Here is a 15,537-nt window from a genome sequence, read left to right as displayed (position 1 = left end):
TGAGCCTGGCACTGCAGAGGGGGTGGTGCAGACTGAGGGGACCGGGGGCGGTGGGGAGAGCCGTCAGGGTGTCCTTGGGGTGGGAGCCTGCCACACAGCCAGGGAAGCCCCCGTAACCTCCTCCTATCCCTCGCCATCACGGTGCTGAGCCAAACAGCTTCTGTAGGAGGTCGTCCGAGCCACCGCCCTGCATCTGTCTGTCCCTTCCCTGTCCCTGCTTTGAGTAAGCGCCACTGGCAGCGGTAGTGACAGGTGTCGGGGGACCCTGGGCGCTGGAGGAGGGTCTGATCGAGCCCTGCGGCCTTGGCAGAGGTGCCTGGGCTAAGGGTGTGGCCCTGGTGGACCCCGTGTGGATAATTGCTGGGGGTAGGGTAAGCGTGCCCAGAACGGCGACGGGGGCGGGTGGGTGGTCTCTCCCTCCCCCACTAGAAACTGGAAGCCGAGTGGCTACCACAGCTTGAATCGGCCGTTCCCCCCGGCCCCCCACCCTGGCGGGCGCAGAGGAGCGACCGGCCCCTACGCAGGTGTCCCTTCGGTGCCGCACCCTCCCCCGCGCGGCCCCCCTCCCCGCGCACCCAACCCCTTTCCTCCCTCCCAGTCCCGGCCGGGCGATCGGAAGAGAGCCGGCCTGGGGAGGGGGTTCCGGGGGAATAGATGCGTTTGTGTGTCACGGGGGAGGGAGGAGAAAAGGGAGGGGAGAGCCCGCGAGCGAGGGCGAGAGAGCGCGCGGCGAGCGAGGAGGGCGGGCGGGAGGCGGATCCTCCTACCTGGGGCGCGCTCGCACGCTCGCAGCTCGCTCGCCGGGGCCGCGAGTCACCTGCGGAGGCCGACAAGTGCGGACACATTGGCCGCCGCAGCCCTCGGCGAGGCGCGCACGGCCCCAGGCGCCTGCGCCCAGTGGAGGCAGCGCCCGCCCGCCGCGCTCGGGCCTCGGCCCCGCCGGCCCTCGTGGGGCCCCGCGGTCACACAGTCCGGCTCCGAAGTTGCGGCCCCCGGCCCAGGTCACTCCCCCAGGCGCACGCGGCGGCGGCGGCCCGGGCTCACCATGGTGGCAGCGCGCTCCGAGTGCCCGCGCGTCGCCGGCCGCCGGAGCCGCAGCGCCGGCTGAGAGCTGTCCACCGAAGCCCCCAACTCCTGCCCGTTCCTCGCCCGGCCCGCGCGTCCCCTCCGCCCGCCGCTGTCTATGGCGCAGCCCCCCTCCCTGGATCATGCACAGAAACTTTCGCAAGTGGATTTTCTACGTGTTTCTCTGCTTTGGCGTTCTCTACGTGAAGCTCGGGTGAGTAGCCCCGTGGTCGGGGCCGGTGCCCGGGATCGGAGCAGCCAAGAGGAGCCGCTTCCAGGGTGTCCCCCAGGGGACGTGGGGACCGGAAGGGGGCACGGGCAGCTCTCGGGGATCCGGGGCTGGCCTGCGCGTTGGACGCTCACCCCGGCCCTGCAGAGACGCAGCCGAGCCCTTTGAGCTGCGGGTATGCCCGAGGGGCGCCCAGCCCAGGGTTGGAGGAGGGAGAGGAGGACGCGCGGGCGGCCAGGCTTGCTGGTAGCGGCGAGCGTGCCCGGCGCGTACTTTCACCTGTTTGGGCTCCAGGCCCCGGGGGTGGGACGCGCCTTCCCTCCCCCGGGCTGCGCTGGGCGCCGAGCCCGGGACGAGCGCTCGCCGCCTGGAGGGCGCGCCGGGGCGGGGGGCGGGGGTCTTCGGGCGGCCGAGGGCCCCGGGTGGGCGGGGGGCGCGCACCCCGGCAGCGGGCGCGCCGGCCTGGGCACCCGCCACGGCCCTTCGTCTCTATCCATCACCCGGACGTGTTGAAATTACCTTGACAACTCGTCCGGCTGGCTCGGGAGGGGCCGCGCGGGCGGCCCGGCCGCTTCGGGCTCGGTCCGGGCCCCGCGCCCCCGCCCGCCCGGGGCCCTCGGCCGGGCCCCCTCTCGCCGCGCTCCCCCTCGCGCGGCCCGGCGGGCGGGCGGGCTCCCGGCGGGCCGCGCTCGCTGCTTGAGGCAGTAGCTGCCCCGAGTCGTATTTCCACATTCCTGAACCCAGCCGAGTCCTTACCTGTTGAGCTGCGATCTCCTTTAGACAGAATCTGTCTCGGCCTCGCTCGAAGCGGGGGTGGGCGGGCAGTGTGACCGTGAAGAGGGGGGGCGCGGTCCGCCAAGCCCGGGGGGCCCACGGCTCCGCGCCCCGACGCGCTCTGCGCGCCTACTGTGCGCCGCCAAGGGTGGGCGGCGGGGGCGGGGGGGGGGGGAAGGCAGGCCCGGTCCCGGCCGCGGGCAAAGCCGGTGAACAGCCCCGAGGGAGGACCGGCGCCGGTGCCGCTGGCCGAGCCGCGGCCTCCCAGGCAAAGAGGTAGAAGCAGACCTGAGAGTAATTTCATCCGTTGCCTCTCCATCCAGCGCCTCCTCCGCCATTTTACAGATGGAGAAACTGAGGCCCAGGGCCGGCAGGGACTGAGGCCAGGGGCCACACAGGCAGGGCTGGAAGCTCCCTGTCCTAGCCTCAGCTCTGCAGGCCTGGGCGGGCGTGTCTGCGGCTGCTGGTGGCACTGTTTATTGTGGGTCTGTTGTAGGCTGTGTCCCTGGGTGTGTGTTTATGGGAGGTAAGGGTGCAGTGTGTTGAGTCTGCTGGGGGGTGGGGGTGGGGAGGGAGGCACTGTTTTCTGGACCCTCCAGGAGCCCCTGCAGTTACTCCCCCTGTGCCCCCTAATGTAATAGGCACCCCCTAATGAGGCTTGCCTTGTGCTGCCTGGTTCTCAGCACTGAGGCCTTGCCGCCTTCTGGCAGCTGTGGAGGTGAGTGCCTTTACTCTTCCCGTTTTGAGGACTAGGAAGCGATGCAACAAGGGAGGCCCAGTCACTGTGCACGAGGGTAAGCGGCGGAGCTGGGACGTCCGCCTCTGGCTGCCCTGCCTAACACCAGCTCCTCAACAGGAGTCCTCTGCAAGCACCCCTTCCCCCGGCTGCAGGAAGAACTCCATGGATCCACCCCCACCTCCCCAGCCCGGGACTGTGGAAGGAGCTGAAGGCGGTGCCCGGCCTGGGCTCCCAGGACTGGGGCCAGGGCTCGAGGTGGAAGTCAGCTCGGGCAGGTTCCCCCTCGCCTATCCTTCCTGAACCTCCTCGTTCCGCTCTGTAAATGGGACCGCAGCTCTGGCCGTTCTCAACAGGATGGTGGCCAGTGTCTGAGTAGAGAGAACCCAGTGAGTGAGACCCAGCCCGTGTGCCCAGGCACCTGTGCCAGCCTCTCTGGGAGCACGTGAGACAGCGAACCAGAGCTCGCTGAGCCTTTCTGTCCTCTGCCCCACCAAGGAGCCCTGGAGGGGGGACTCCTCCCCCGGCGTGCCCCCTAAAACATATATTCTCCCAGTCCCAGGGGGAGAGAAGATGTGGCTTCCAAACACCCCTGTGGAATTCCATCCAGGAAAGCCAGAGAGTCAGCCTGGGACCTGCCAAAGAGAGGGAAGGGGAGGGGAGGGGAGGGGAGGGGACTCAGGGGACTCAGCCCCTGTCACCGCCACATTGGTGGTGCCTGTACTGGAGTGAAGGGGCCTGCTTCCTTTGCAAGCCATCTTGGCTACACAAGGTGGGGAGAAGGGGCAGCTGGGCCAGATGTGACCTAAGGGTTAAATGACTTGGAAGCCCAGTGCCTAAGGACAAGGCTTGGGGATCCAACCTCCCCCTCGCTCCTCACTGGGTGGCTTTGGGCGAGCTCTTCAACTTCCCAGCCCACCTTCCCTCGTCTGAAACATGGGGTAGCGGTAGCACCTTCTTCACTGGCTGCTGGGAAGGTTAATCCTGAGGGCCTTTGATCTGGGAGCGTCCCAGTAAAGTCGACCTTTTCTTATTGGTGATGATATCACAGCCGCCGCAGGCACCTGGGGACTCCTCCAGATAGTGTATTCCAGGGCCCTGACGAATCCCAGGACGTGGGATTTTAGGATCATAAAAGTTCCAAGGAAATATCTTGAGATTGTATGTGCTGCGGGACTCTTCCGTGATCACAGCCCCTCCCCCCGCCCATGCCCCCATGATTATGAATGTCCAGGAGCAGCTTCCCTCACCCCCACGTCTACACGTGCAGCTCCCATACACACATGCCCCTCAGCCCGGGTGCCAGTGCAGATGTGCCGCCTCTGGGGGAGCCCCTGGGCCGGCAGGAACGGAGAACTCAGCCCTTGAAACCTTCTTGCGGATCGGGGCTTCAAGAGCAGATGCACCTTGGATTGGGGCGGTTTCAAAACGCATGGCTTTGAGGAGGCACAGTTCCTCACTTTGGAACTGAGCAGCCTCCAAGCTGCAGCCCTGGGGGAGGCCGAGCCGGGGCCGCGAGGAACCATCTGGAGTCTGGGTACCCTCTGCGCACTGGAGCTGGGGTCATGAAGCCTCAGGATGAGCCTTGCTCCATGACCGCCTCCTGCTCTTGGGGTTCAGGAGAGGCAGAAGGGCCCAGAGGGGTGAAGGTAGGGGAGGCGGCCCCCCCTCCTCCTGGATGCTGGGGACCAGTCTCCATGCCAGGTTTAGGAGCCAGGAAGTCCACTCCCTCGGGGGCCCCTGGCCATATTGCACAGACCTCTCCTGTCTTGTCACCTTCCCTCTTTGTGCCGTCACTCCTGCTTAAGGGATCTACACTGCATCTAGAGAGACATTCATATGTAGCCTGGCTTGGCGGACAATAGGAGGTGGGACTCAAAGCCTTGTGCTTTGGGCTTTAAAAAGATCACTGGAAGGAGGATTGTTCAGAGAAGTGTGTTCTTGTGGGTGTGCTCCGCCCCACACCTATCCCAGCCAACCCCTCAGAGGAGAGTAGAGGAAGTGAGGTGGGGGAAGCCAGAGTTGGGGGCCTCTATGCACTTGTCGGGGGGTCTCCAACAAGTGCGCAGCCTGTCCAGAGAGACTCAGAGGCAGGACCCTGCAGAGACGCCGGCGCGCGGGTGCACTGCTGAGCCCTACCACGCTGGGCCTGGTTGGCCACGGCAGTGAGTGCATGCGACCCACAGCCAGTGTCACCAAACCCAGGGGCGCACGCAGGCAGAGGCGCAGCGAACACAGTGCATTTGGGCGCACACACCTGCGGGCTCACAGACGCGCCCACGCTCCCGCAGTCACGCGCAGACACATGCAGGCACGTGCACGCACACAGGAGCACACATTGCGGAGCGCAACACCCAGGAGGAGCGCACGCCCCCGCGTGGTTCTCCCGCGGTGCCTCCCCCCGGTGCACCCTGCAGAGTGGGCCAGAGCGGTGTGGCTGGTTGAAGTTGGTGGTTGGGGGGATTGTCCGAGCCAAGGCGGTTTGGGCAAGCCCTGGAGGCGGCTCCCGCCGCACGCTTCGGTCAGCCTCCCCTTTAAAAAACCCGCCCGCGGAGGAGGCGGCGGATGTAGGGGTGGCCCGTCCAATGGCAGCCGCGCGCCTCAGGAGACTTGAAGACGTGAGCCAGAGCGAGCGACAGAGCTGGTTCCGACCGATCGACGGACGGAGGGCCAGACGGCGGCCGAGGCGCACTCGCTGCCCACTGCCCGCTCGCCTCCCGGCACTCCAGCCCCAGCGCCCGCCGCAGCCCCAGCCCCAGCGAGATGCGCGGCACTGGAGGCGGGGCACGGGCGACCACTGCGCCGGGGCCCGCGCGCTCGGGTCCCTAGCGCCGCGTTCCGCCGCCCTACCTTGGGAGGGCCGCGGAGACCCCGGCCTCAGCTGGCCCACGCGCTCTGCCCGCGGGGCCTGCGCAGCCCCGCCAGGAGCGCCGGCCCATCATGCTCCTGCTGTCGCCGCGCAGCGCGCTCCTCTCCGTCTATTGCCCGCAGATCTTTCTCATCCTGTCCAGCGGCAGCTACCTGTGAGTGCCGCGGGTCACACGCGGAGTGGGCGGGTGAGGGGCCCCCCTCCCTGGGCTCCAGCACTGGAACTGGGCGAGCAGGGAACGCGGCAGTGAGGTCCCTGGGCGGGGCGCCGGGTGCCCGGCGCGCGCGGGACCGGGGGTACTGTGGGTCTTCCAGCCGGCCCAGGCCGCCGAAGTTGAACAGTTGGGGGGCGGCCGAGGCAGTGAGAAGCTCTGGCCTTGAGGTCAGGGAAAGGGTGGCCCGTTGGAGGCCTGACGGCGCCGGTAGACCTGGCTGCGCGCACGGAGCGCGAGGGCCGGAGGGCGCGCGGGTAGCGCGGAGATACCCTGCTCCTCCCAGCCGAATCCTGGACCAACGGGAACCCCCTCGCTATATAAATACACGCGGCCGCACGGCCGTGCCACACTCGAGAGAGCCGAACGCACACATCCGCTCCCCCGCGTACACACTGGCACACACGTGCACGCCGCGTCCCACCAGACAGCACCCAAGCTGTCCTCTGAGGTTGCCGTGGTTTCGCGCGGCTTCTCGCCGCGCCGAGCGGCCCGACCCTCGCCGCGGCCGACTCCTCGTCCGGGGCGAGGGGGGCGCGCAGTGAGCGCGTGCGGCCGGCCAAGGCAGTGCGAGGAGCGTGGGGCGCGGGTGCGTCGGGCCGGGCAGCGCCCGCCGGGCTCCGGGAAGCTCCCGGCAGGGCCCGTCCGGGCCCAGGGAGCCGAGGGGCGCGTCGGCGCAGCGGTGGCTTCGCCGGATTCCTAATGGGACGCATATGCTCTGGCCTCCGATTTAAAAAGACGTTTGATTTATGGAACCGCCGTTTGGGGGAATTTAAGCTGGATGCTACTGATTAAACCTCAGAGCCAGTTCTCCCCCTCTTCTCTCCTCCCCTCCCCCTCCCCCTCCTTTACACGCGGGCCACGTCCGGGGTCGCCTAACGCGGCCAGAGGGGGCAGCCGCTGCCTTCCCGCTCCCCGCGCCACCCCCTCCCCCCGCGCGGCCGCAGTCCTAATAAATCGCCGCGCCCCCGCCCCCTTTTAATAGAGACGCAGCCAATTTCTCCTCCAGCTCCTAGGAAATTACTATCCTACCAGTTTTCCTTCTATAAATAGTCGCGCATCTTGAAACAAAAGTTCGCAACCGCAGCCAGATGCTGCAGGGCCCGCGGTTTCCCGGGCTGTGGGACATAATTACAAGGTCCGGGCGCAGAGAGCGCTCCAGGCCCGGCGGGCAGCCCCGGCTGCGGAGGCATCGCCTGGATTGGGGGGGGGGGGGCAGGCCGCCCAGGGCAGGGCTCCGAGCCGGGTGGGGAACGCCTGATCACTGGGGACTCAGGCTAGCGAAGTACCAGGCCAGAAAGTCCTGCTGTGACGTTCCTCCTGGGATCTGGATCGACTCAGCAGGTCTTGAAATCTCCAGCCTCTGGTTCTCAGAGGTCGGAGGTGGAGATCCAGAAGTCTCCCCCTCCCCAGAATCCCCAGCATGTCGATCTTAAGCCTTGCTAGGGAATCGGTAGCTACTCTGCTTAAGAAATCACTTTCGGAGCCAGCTGGCTGGGGTCTGGCGTTAACGGGGAGGTGTCCAGGGGTGGGAAACCAGGAGTCCTCCCCGGGTGGTTTGGAGTAAGAATCTGGGACGAGGAGGTGGGCTCGGGGCTCAGGAGCTGGTGAGAGTGGGATGCCGGGGCAGCAGCTGAGGGGCTCTGGGGCAGGTGATGGCCAGTACACCTCCACAGACCCTAAGTTTTCCTTTGGGGGTTGGCACCCCAAATCCAGGCCTGCCGTGACTACCATCTGTGCCCACAGAGGCTCACTCCTCGAGTGTGCACTGCCAGCTTTGTTGGCAGAAATTCTCCTAAGGCAACAGCTTCCCCGAACGTTCCTGGACCGGTGCTGGGGTCTGGAGTGGGTGTGTGGGGGGGAGGGCAGGACGGCAGACTCTGCCCCCTGCCCCGCCATCAGCAACCCCTGCCGCAGCGTCAGTCCAGCCTGACCTTCAGCCCCAGCGGGAAGAAAGTGCTGAGGCCAGCCTTTCCTGAGCAGAAACTAACGCCAGCGTTCCCGAGAGGGAGCAAGGGAGGCTCCGGCATCGCTGGGCTTCCCCCCACTGTTGGTGGGCATAGGGCTGACTAGGGTTAGGGTTAGGTGTGTAAGATGCCATGGGGGGAAGCAGGTCCTCAGTGATGCAAATGAATGTGAGTGTGGAGAGAAGACCCTGTGGGCCGCCTATGAGCTGAGGCCTGAATGCAGGTGAGGCAGCCATGCAAAGTGCTTCAGTCACAGTTGGGGGTCAGTGGTAAAGCCCATCTCAGCAGCCTTCTCAGAATGCTCCCAAAGCTTGGCCCTGGGGATCTGAGGATGCCAGGGGCAGGAGGGGGCCCTGGGCAGAGGCTTCTTTCTGCCCCAGAGAACTTTCCAGAAGGCATCCATTGCTGGGATCACAAACACTGGCGGACAATTGATCCTGCCCCTTTCATCTGGGCTGCTCTCCTGGCTCCGCATCCCGGGCTGTGGTCCGTGCACAGCGAATCCCAGATGCATGCCTGGGCCGCTGCCACTGATCTGGTCGGACGGGTGTGCTGGCCTGGAAGAGCCCCGAGCCCCTGCCGGACTCTGAGCTTGGCCTGGTTGGCCATCCGAGGCAGCTCCGGCCAGCGCGGCTCTCCACTGTTGTCAGAGCCGGCGCTCTCAGGGCCAGTGAGGATCAGCAAGGGCCTGAGGGAGGGCAGGTGGGGGGCTGCAGGCCGAGGGGAGGGCCTGCGGTGCCGGCTCGGTGGGTCTGGGGGCCAGGCTCAGGCCTCATGCCAGGACCAGGCTGACCTACTGTCCTGGGCAGGTCCCTTCCGGTTTCGGCCTCCCTCTCCCAGACGTGGGGCTGGCTGCAGTGATCCCCCCAGATCTTCCGGTACGAGTTTCTCATGGTGACCGCCGCTCTGGGGACCAGAGTGAGTCATGGTGACGGGGCAGTTACTCACCGACCACCTGGCCGTGGGGGTGAGGGCGCTCACCACTGCCCTGCCAAGGCGGGGCCTCTTCCCGGCTCTGCCGCTGTGGCTTTACTGGTGGTGCCAACCGCAGTTCCAGAAGCCCTGTGGACGTGACCCTGGAAGGGGGCTGCTGAATCAGGCCCACTCCCATGGTATCGCAGCCTACGTGGGGGCAGAATGGGGCCACCGGCTCAGGCGGGGACAGGTTGCCCTGGGGAGGAGCAGCTCCTAGCCTAGGAGACTGTGCGTGTCCCGGTACGGGAGGAACTCTGCTGTGTGGCCTCGAGCAGGTCCACGGGCCTCTCTGGGCCTCAGTATGCTTGCCGTCGGTCACTTGGAAATGAAGATCCTTCCAGCACAGGCTCAGGTCAGGCCCATACGCCACTGGGATTCAAAAGCACGCGTGGCTCTGTGGAGGGGTGTGCACACGGGTGAGCCGAGCTGGGGAACCTGACAAAATCTCAACCCCCAAGGGACCCCCAGCTCAAGATATACGAATAAAACTGCTCTGATCACAGAGAACTTCGAGACATCGTTGACGTATGAGTGTCTCGTCAGCCACTAGTTAAAGGGGGAAGGGGTGCATTTGGGACATGACTCCTTCGACTTTCTGTGTGGGGGGCGGGAGGGTCAGGAGGGGAAGGTGGGTCCCCCCATGCTTCCTCCCAGGGCTGCGTTAGGTCCTGCAGCTATGTATTGCGGCCCGCAGGAGAAGGGCCCATTTTCTAACCACGTTTCCCTTTGGTCCTTGTGAAGCCAAGGGGCCTGATGGTGACGCAGACACCAGGTTCACATCACCGTTCCTCCTCTTACTGTCTGGGTACATCCCATAACCTCAGCTGTGTCCTCCGTACGGTGGGGGCCATGGGAACAGTAACCTAGAGGGGGTGTGAGACTTCAACAGGCAAATGCTGAGATGAGCTCTGCTGGTTGCCTGGTATACAGTAAGTGCTCAGAAGATGGGGTCGTTCTCAGCTATTAGGAGCAGGGAGGCTGGCCACCCGTGACAGAGGGAGGCCCTGTGTCTGTGCTTGTTCAGTAGAGAGTGATGAACTCTCTAGGGGATCTCAGAGGGCTTCCTGGAGGAGGTGACACTTAGACAGGGTTTTGAAGGATGGATAGGAGTTGTCCAGACTAAACAGGAGCACAACAGAGACTCTTAGAGGAAGGAACGATACTCACTGGCAAACACATCCACCCAGGGTTTCTCTCCAGGGAGCCTCTCGGCATCTTATTGAGGTGGGCAGACAAGAATGTCAGGGTCCAGGAGAGAGGCCCTTTCCTGAGGTCACCTCTGGGTAACAGCCCTCCCGGCTCTGGTCCAATAGTGAGAGGAGTCCCGGGATCTCTGGGGCCTCCGGGGTGGTACAGACAGCTGTTGGAGGTGCCCTGGAGAGGGGGGGTCACCACGAACGAGGGTGATTTTTGATTTTTGACGCCCTGACTGCACACTGTTTCATTGGGCTTCTCTGGGGACACCACGGACACAGGTCTGGCAAGTTGCACTCCTTGCCTCTGCCCTCCCCACACACTTGTGTCCCCCCGAGCCTCATGCCAGCCTTGGGGAGCAGGGGGCCAGGGCTGCTCAGCCTGCGGGGAGCCCGAAACTGGGCTGGGGACCTGGACCAATGCCATGGTCCGACTGCCCTGGAAGGACCCTGCGGGCGGTGGCAGACGAGGGGTGAGGTGGGGTGGAGGCCTTGGGTGTGGGGATGCAGACCCTCTGTCAGCTCAGGACTTGGGGTACCCAGAACAGGCCCCTCCATGTGGCCTGTGGCCAGCCCCCTAACCGTCTGGGGCCTCGCTCCTCCTGGGGCAGATGGAGGGGCTTCAGCTGGCTTCTTGAGGCCTCCATGTTGCATGGTCCTGGGTCCAGCTCAGACACAGCTCACCTCCCCCCCACCCCAACTCCCCCAGCAAGGGGACAGGAGGCCGGCGCCCTCCCTTGTCAGATGAAACCCCGGCCCAGGGCTCCCTCAGCCTGATGAAAGGGTCATTGTGTGGTGCGGGCCGCCGGCTGGCCAAGGACAAAACCACCATTTGTCCTCCTTCCCTGGCTCAGGGCAGGGGCCTCCCCTCGGGCCAGCCGGTGGGGTGGGGGTGGGCACAGGTGCGCTCCTCTTCCCTTTCTCCATCTTCCCGGTCTCCATCACAGAGCTGCTCCGCCTGCCCAGGCCCCCTCCCGGTCCTGCTTCCCACCCAGGGCATCCTCATCCTCTGGGCCAGCCCCCCTATTGGCAGGGAGGCAGTGAGCTCTCCAGCCCTGGAGGCATACAAGCAGATGCAGGAGTGAGGGCTCGGGATGATGGGGAAAGGCCTTGCCTGGAAGGAAGCCAGAACTCCTGGTCCCCTGTGTAAGGCAGCCATGTGGTGTGGATGGCCTGCTCCGTGGGTGGAGATGCTGAGGCCCTGGGCCGGTCATCCTACAGCCTCAGCAGCGGAACACAGAGCAGGGCTTGGACCCCTGCCCACTGATGCCTCTCCCAGTTTCGGGCCGGAGCAGGTGGCCTCTGAGGCACTGGGGATGCCAGAAGGGCTCCATCTGCGGCTGTGAGTAGAAGACACTAAAATTCTGCAGCCCCCAGGTAGACACTGTTGCCGCAGACCCTAAAGCCTGCCGGCTGCCTGGAGCGGGACCGAGGGGGTACCCCACCCTGCCCAGCAAGCAGCTCCCTGGCATCAGCTGTGGTCTGGAAGAGCCCAAGTCAGCAGCCCCTGGCAGTCCCACCCCAGTGACACCTGTGGGCCTCCATCCCTTTCTGGAACCACCCCCCATGGCCATCCCTGCTCCCGACCTTTCTCCACGTGCCTCCCAGGCCAGAGGTATTCCTTGTGCTAGAAAGCCCTGCTGCCATGTCCAGCTGGAGCTATGAAGGAGCAGGCCCCTGGCAGGAGCCTTTGGAAGGGTTGGTGGTGGCGGGGTTCACCCTCCCCGTAGCATGTGGCAGTGCTGCCAGGGTGCCAAGGGCCAGGGTGTCGAGGGATCCGGAGCTGAGACTTAGGCCTTCACTGTCCCAAACTGCAAAACCCTTTCGAATAAGAATTCCTCCAGAACATACTACCTGCCCCCTGGGCCCCCGACTGGGGACACAGGGCTTTGCCTTCCACTTCTGCAGGACCAGGCCCCCCTGGAAAGGCTTTCTCTCGTGGAGTGGATGTGTGCAGACGTCTGGGGTCTGCTTTGAATCTGCTCCCTCCCAGGCTGCCAGAAAAGGGGAGCTAAGCAAGGGCCTCCCACTTGGGAGGAGCGTGAAGGTCAGAGCACCGAATAACCCTCTAGGTCACGCGCAACAGGGCTGAGCCCAGACTCGAACCTGGATCTGCCTGACCCTTAGGCCTGTGCTGCCTCTCATGGCGTTCTGCTGATGCAGGTTTCCTGCCTTGAGCAAACTCCACTGCTTCTAGTTCGCTGCCTGTAACCTCACATGGGTGGAGAAACCAGCTAACCCAGCTGGTTAGAATTGTCCGTCGACCAGGAGTCATGAGGCTCCGACTCTCAGGCTCAGGGCTGCCTCCACATTTGGATTTGGGGCCAGAGGGACAGCTTTCCTGGTAGGTGCGGGGGAGCCGAGGAGCCCTGATTCCTGCCCTGGGTCCCTCTCTGCCATGGGCCCTGACCTTCTTCCTCTGAGACCGGCTTGAGCAGAGAGGAGGTGGCTCAGCTGGCCAGCTGGTGACCTCTGCCGGGGCAGCATGTGTATGGTGCCTTGTGCCATAGACTTGAGGAAACCTTGTGGGCAACCCTCCCCTTTTCTGGACCTCAGTTTCTCCTTCCAGGTGATAGGCCTCGGTGCTCAGGGGCCCTGCTCTCCCCTGCTGACCTCCCGCCCGTCCTCCCCAGCAGTCCCAGCTTGCTCTCCACACCAGCCGCACCCCCTGCAGCCCCTGTGCCAGGGGAACGCGACTGGCCATGTGTGCAGGTGGAGTTGGGAAGCCCCCTTCCTTCCCCACGATTATGCAAAGCCCTGTGGTACCCACAGCAGGAACAGTAGTCCGTGTGCAGTGAGGGTAGACCAGGGAAAACCTCTCACAGAAGGTGACCTCTGAACTGGGTCCTAAAGGATGTGCCAGAGAGAAGGAGGGTGGCGTTGCTGGCGGCAGCGGGATGACGGGGATGTTGGGGTTGGGGCTGGGGGGACGGGGAGTGGGTGGCGGCTGGTTAGAGTGGGGTGCGCAGTGGGAGGTGAGGTCGGAGTGTTGGCAGGGCAGCTGCCCCAGGCCTGGGGAGCTGCAGGGCTGGGACGGGCAGCTTCATCCAGAGCTAAGGAAAGCCCCCGGGCTCAGGGTGGACGACAGGGGAGAGGGGAGGAGGCTGGTCCCGCCGGCCTCAGACGCAGGGGTGCTGAGGGGAGGGGGCGGATTTCCCCGGCGGGATCTGCAGGGCTGATGGGAGGCCGAGTGTGGGAGGGGAGCCCTGTCAGCACCCAGGCTCGGAGAGGCCAGGCCTGCAGTTGTGGGATTGACCGCTGCCCCCTCCCCCAGCGCCCAGCACAGCACTCGGCTCTCAGTTGGTTCCCAGTAAACACATGTTGGATGGTCAGATGGCTGCTTGTGTGTCTGGGGCTCAGCGAGGCCCGCTGACCTGGTCAGGGCCCACTGCCCGGTGGTGGCAGAGGCCTCCAGGTCCCAGGTGTGTTGGCGCAGGTGGACACGGGGTGGTCTGGGTGCCAGGATGACTGCCAGGATCCCCAGACTCCCACCTTGCCCGGGTGAGTGGCTGCGAGTGCTGGGAATTTCCAGGTGCAGCTGACATGCCCCCTCCGGCAGCAGCCGGAACCATCACCTTGCTGTCCCCATCTTCCCGGGCCTGTCCTGTGTCCTGTGCCCCGGCTGCCTGGGTTGGGCCCTGCAGCAGGCTAAAGTGCCGGCCTGGTGGCCCCAATGGACCAAGCCCCTGGCAGTGCCCTGGCGGCGTCACCCCTCATGGTGGCACTGCCCTGGCGGTGGAGCATGGTGTCCAGCATGCCCAGGTTCCCAGGGCGGCCCTCCTGAGCCTCAGGTCCATGAGATAGGCTGGGATGCCAGGCGCCGGGCCGTCAGGGTGCTCAAGGAGTGTGCACGGGGTGACGGGGCAGGAGCCCAGGCGCACCGGACAGGGAATCAGCAGCCTTGGGCTCTGGTCGCTCACCCTGTCCCCAGTAGCTCGGAGCACACAGGGACTCTGGGTTCATCACCCAGGGCGCGGGGGACCCCGGAGACACTGGCCTGGAAATGCCACATCGGGGCTGTGTGGTCAGGCAGGGCTTCACTCCAGGCCGCAGCTCCTGGAGCTGTGTAAGGAGTGGAACCTTCCCCCTGCACCCCCCCCCCCCCCGCCCCCGGGCCCTTCTTTATTTCCTTTTGTGCAGCTCCAGGAGTGAGGCAGGGTCCGAGCGCTGATGACTCCATGGCCTAGGGAAGTCCTCGATGTCTAGCTTCTGCCTGAGGAGTGGGCGTCGGAGGGGAGCCTCTGGCTGACCCCCTGGGCCACATGCTTGTCTCCCATCCTGTCCCAGAGAGGAGCGGAGAGCAAGGGTTTGCAGTCAAGTCTGAGCGTAACCCAGAGCCCACTCCTGACCTTCCTTCTGCGGTTGGGACTCCTGTGGGGGTTGGGGGAGGGGGGAAAAGGGGAGGAAGCAGGGGAGGCAGGAGGCTGGCAGGGCCGTGGGCGGGTGGACGCTGAAGAGACAGACAGGGCCTGGGGCAGAGCCGGAGGCGGGAAGAACGGCTGCAGAGCCCGGTCCTGCTCTGGGCTCTGATAGCAAATACCTGCCAGGTGGCTGGGCACAAGGTACTGCCCTTCTCCTTTAACCGGGGGCTGGCATCGGAGGGCAAGGGTGGCGCTCAGGGCCCCGGGCCACCTGGGTCAAGCCCTGGGCCCCTGAGCTCGGGGAGGCGTTCTAGCCCCAGGAAGCGCTCACCGATCGTTCAGGTCATCACAGCCAGGCTGAAGGGGGTGGGGGGGGCGTGAGGAGGAGGCTCCTCCTGGAGAGGGTGGGCACCCATCCCAAAAGGCACCCAAGCTGAGGCACTTGGCTGGGCAGGCCCCGGGGGCCCAGGAATTCTTGGAGGGAGCAGCCCAGAGCAGTGGGCTGCTTGAAGAGAGAGGTGGGTGGTGAGGGCACTGTGCAGGGGCTTCTGACCCAGAGAGGGCCCCAGCTTCGGTGAGAGCAGAGGGCAGGGCTGTGGAATGGGGGAGAGCCTGGAGGGGGCTGGGCTCACTCACACTCACACTCCGCTCTGAGGTGCTGAGTGGCCCAGGCAGGGTCCCACCCTCATCTGTTCCTGGGAGAGGGACCCTCCAGGATGCCTGCCTGAGGCTCAGTGCCAGGGCAGGGACTCAGCCCTGCAGTCTGCACAGAGGGGATGGCTCGCTTCCCACTGTCCACAGGGCCTTGGCCCCCAGACCCGCTGCTCATACCAGGTCCGCAGTGGTCGGGAAGGCCAGAGTGCTGGCCAAGCCACTAGGCACTGAGACTCCCAGCCTAGCCATGGGCCAGTGGGGCCTGCCAGCCTCCTCCCACCTGTTCCGCCCGCCTGCCCGTCCATCCGTCTGTCCTGAGGTTTCAGACTGGCATCCTGGTCATCCGGGCCCGCAGGCGCCCCCACATCCGACAGATCTGGGGCATCGGGGCCGAGGCCGAGGCCCAGGCCAGGGGTCTCATCCCTGCTCGGGCCTCAGTTCACTGTGGGACCTCAGGTGCTCTGGCACCTCTGGGTGTTAGTATCCCCTCCTGTACATGGAGC

General features: G+C 65.3%; 1 protein-coding gene across 9 annotated transcripts in view; it reads left to right on the top strand.

Moving 5' to 3' along the window:
• The first annotated feature begins 842 nt into the window (after nucleotides 1-842).
• The window catches only part of WNT7B (Wnt family member 7B), a 123,687-nt gene continuing 108,992 nt past the window's right edge, over nucleotides 843-15,537 (top strand). For 5 of the 9 annotated variants that reach the window (XR_010932699.1, XM_067698379.1, XM_067698381.1 and 2 more), the window contains exon 1: nucleotides 845-1,279. Coding sequence is in view for 5 of the 9 variants with exons in the window: in XM_067698379.1 (XP_067554480.1) it covers nucleotides 1,209-1,279 (71 nt within the window). In the remaining 4 variants the exon portion in view is untranslated. Of the gene's footprint in view, nucleotides 1,280-15,537 lie in introns of all 9 variants that reach the window. The other 4 variants (XR_010932697.1, XR_010932698.1, XM_067698377.1 and 1 more) reach the window with 2 other exon arrangements.

This window comes from Pseudorca crassidens, chromosome 11 (genome assembly GCF_039906515.1).
Source record: "Pseudorca crassidens isolate mPseCra1 chromosome 11, mPseCra1.hap1, whole genome shotgun sequence".
NCBI lineage: Eukaryota > Metazoa > Chordata > Mammalia > Artiodactyla > Delphinidae > Pseudorca > Pseudorca crassidens.
Note: the sequence above shows the minus strand (reverse complement) of the source record. Positions and strands in the feature narration are given on the sequence as shown.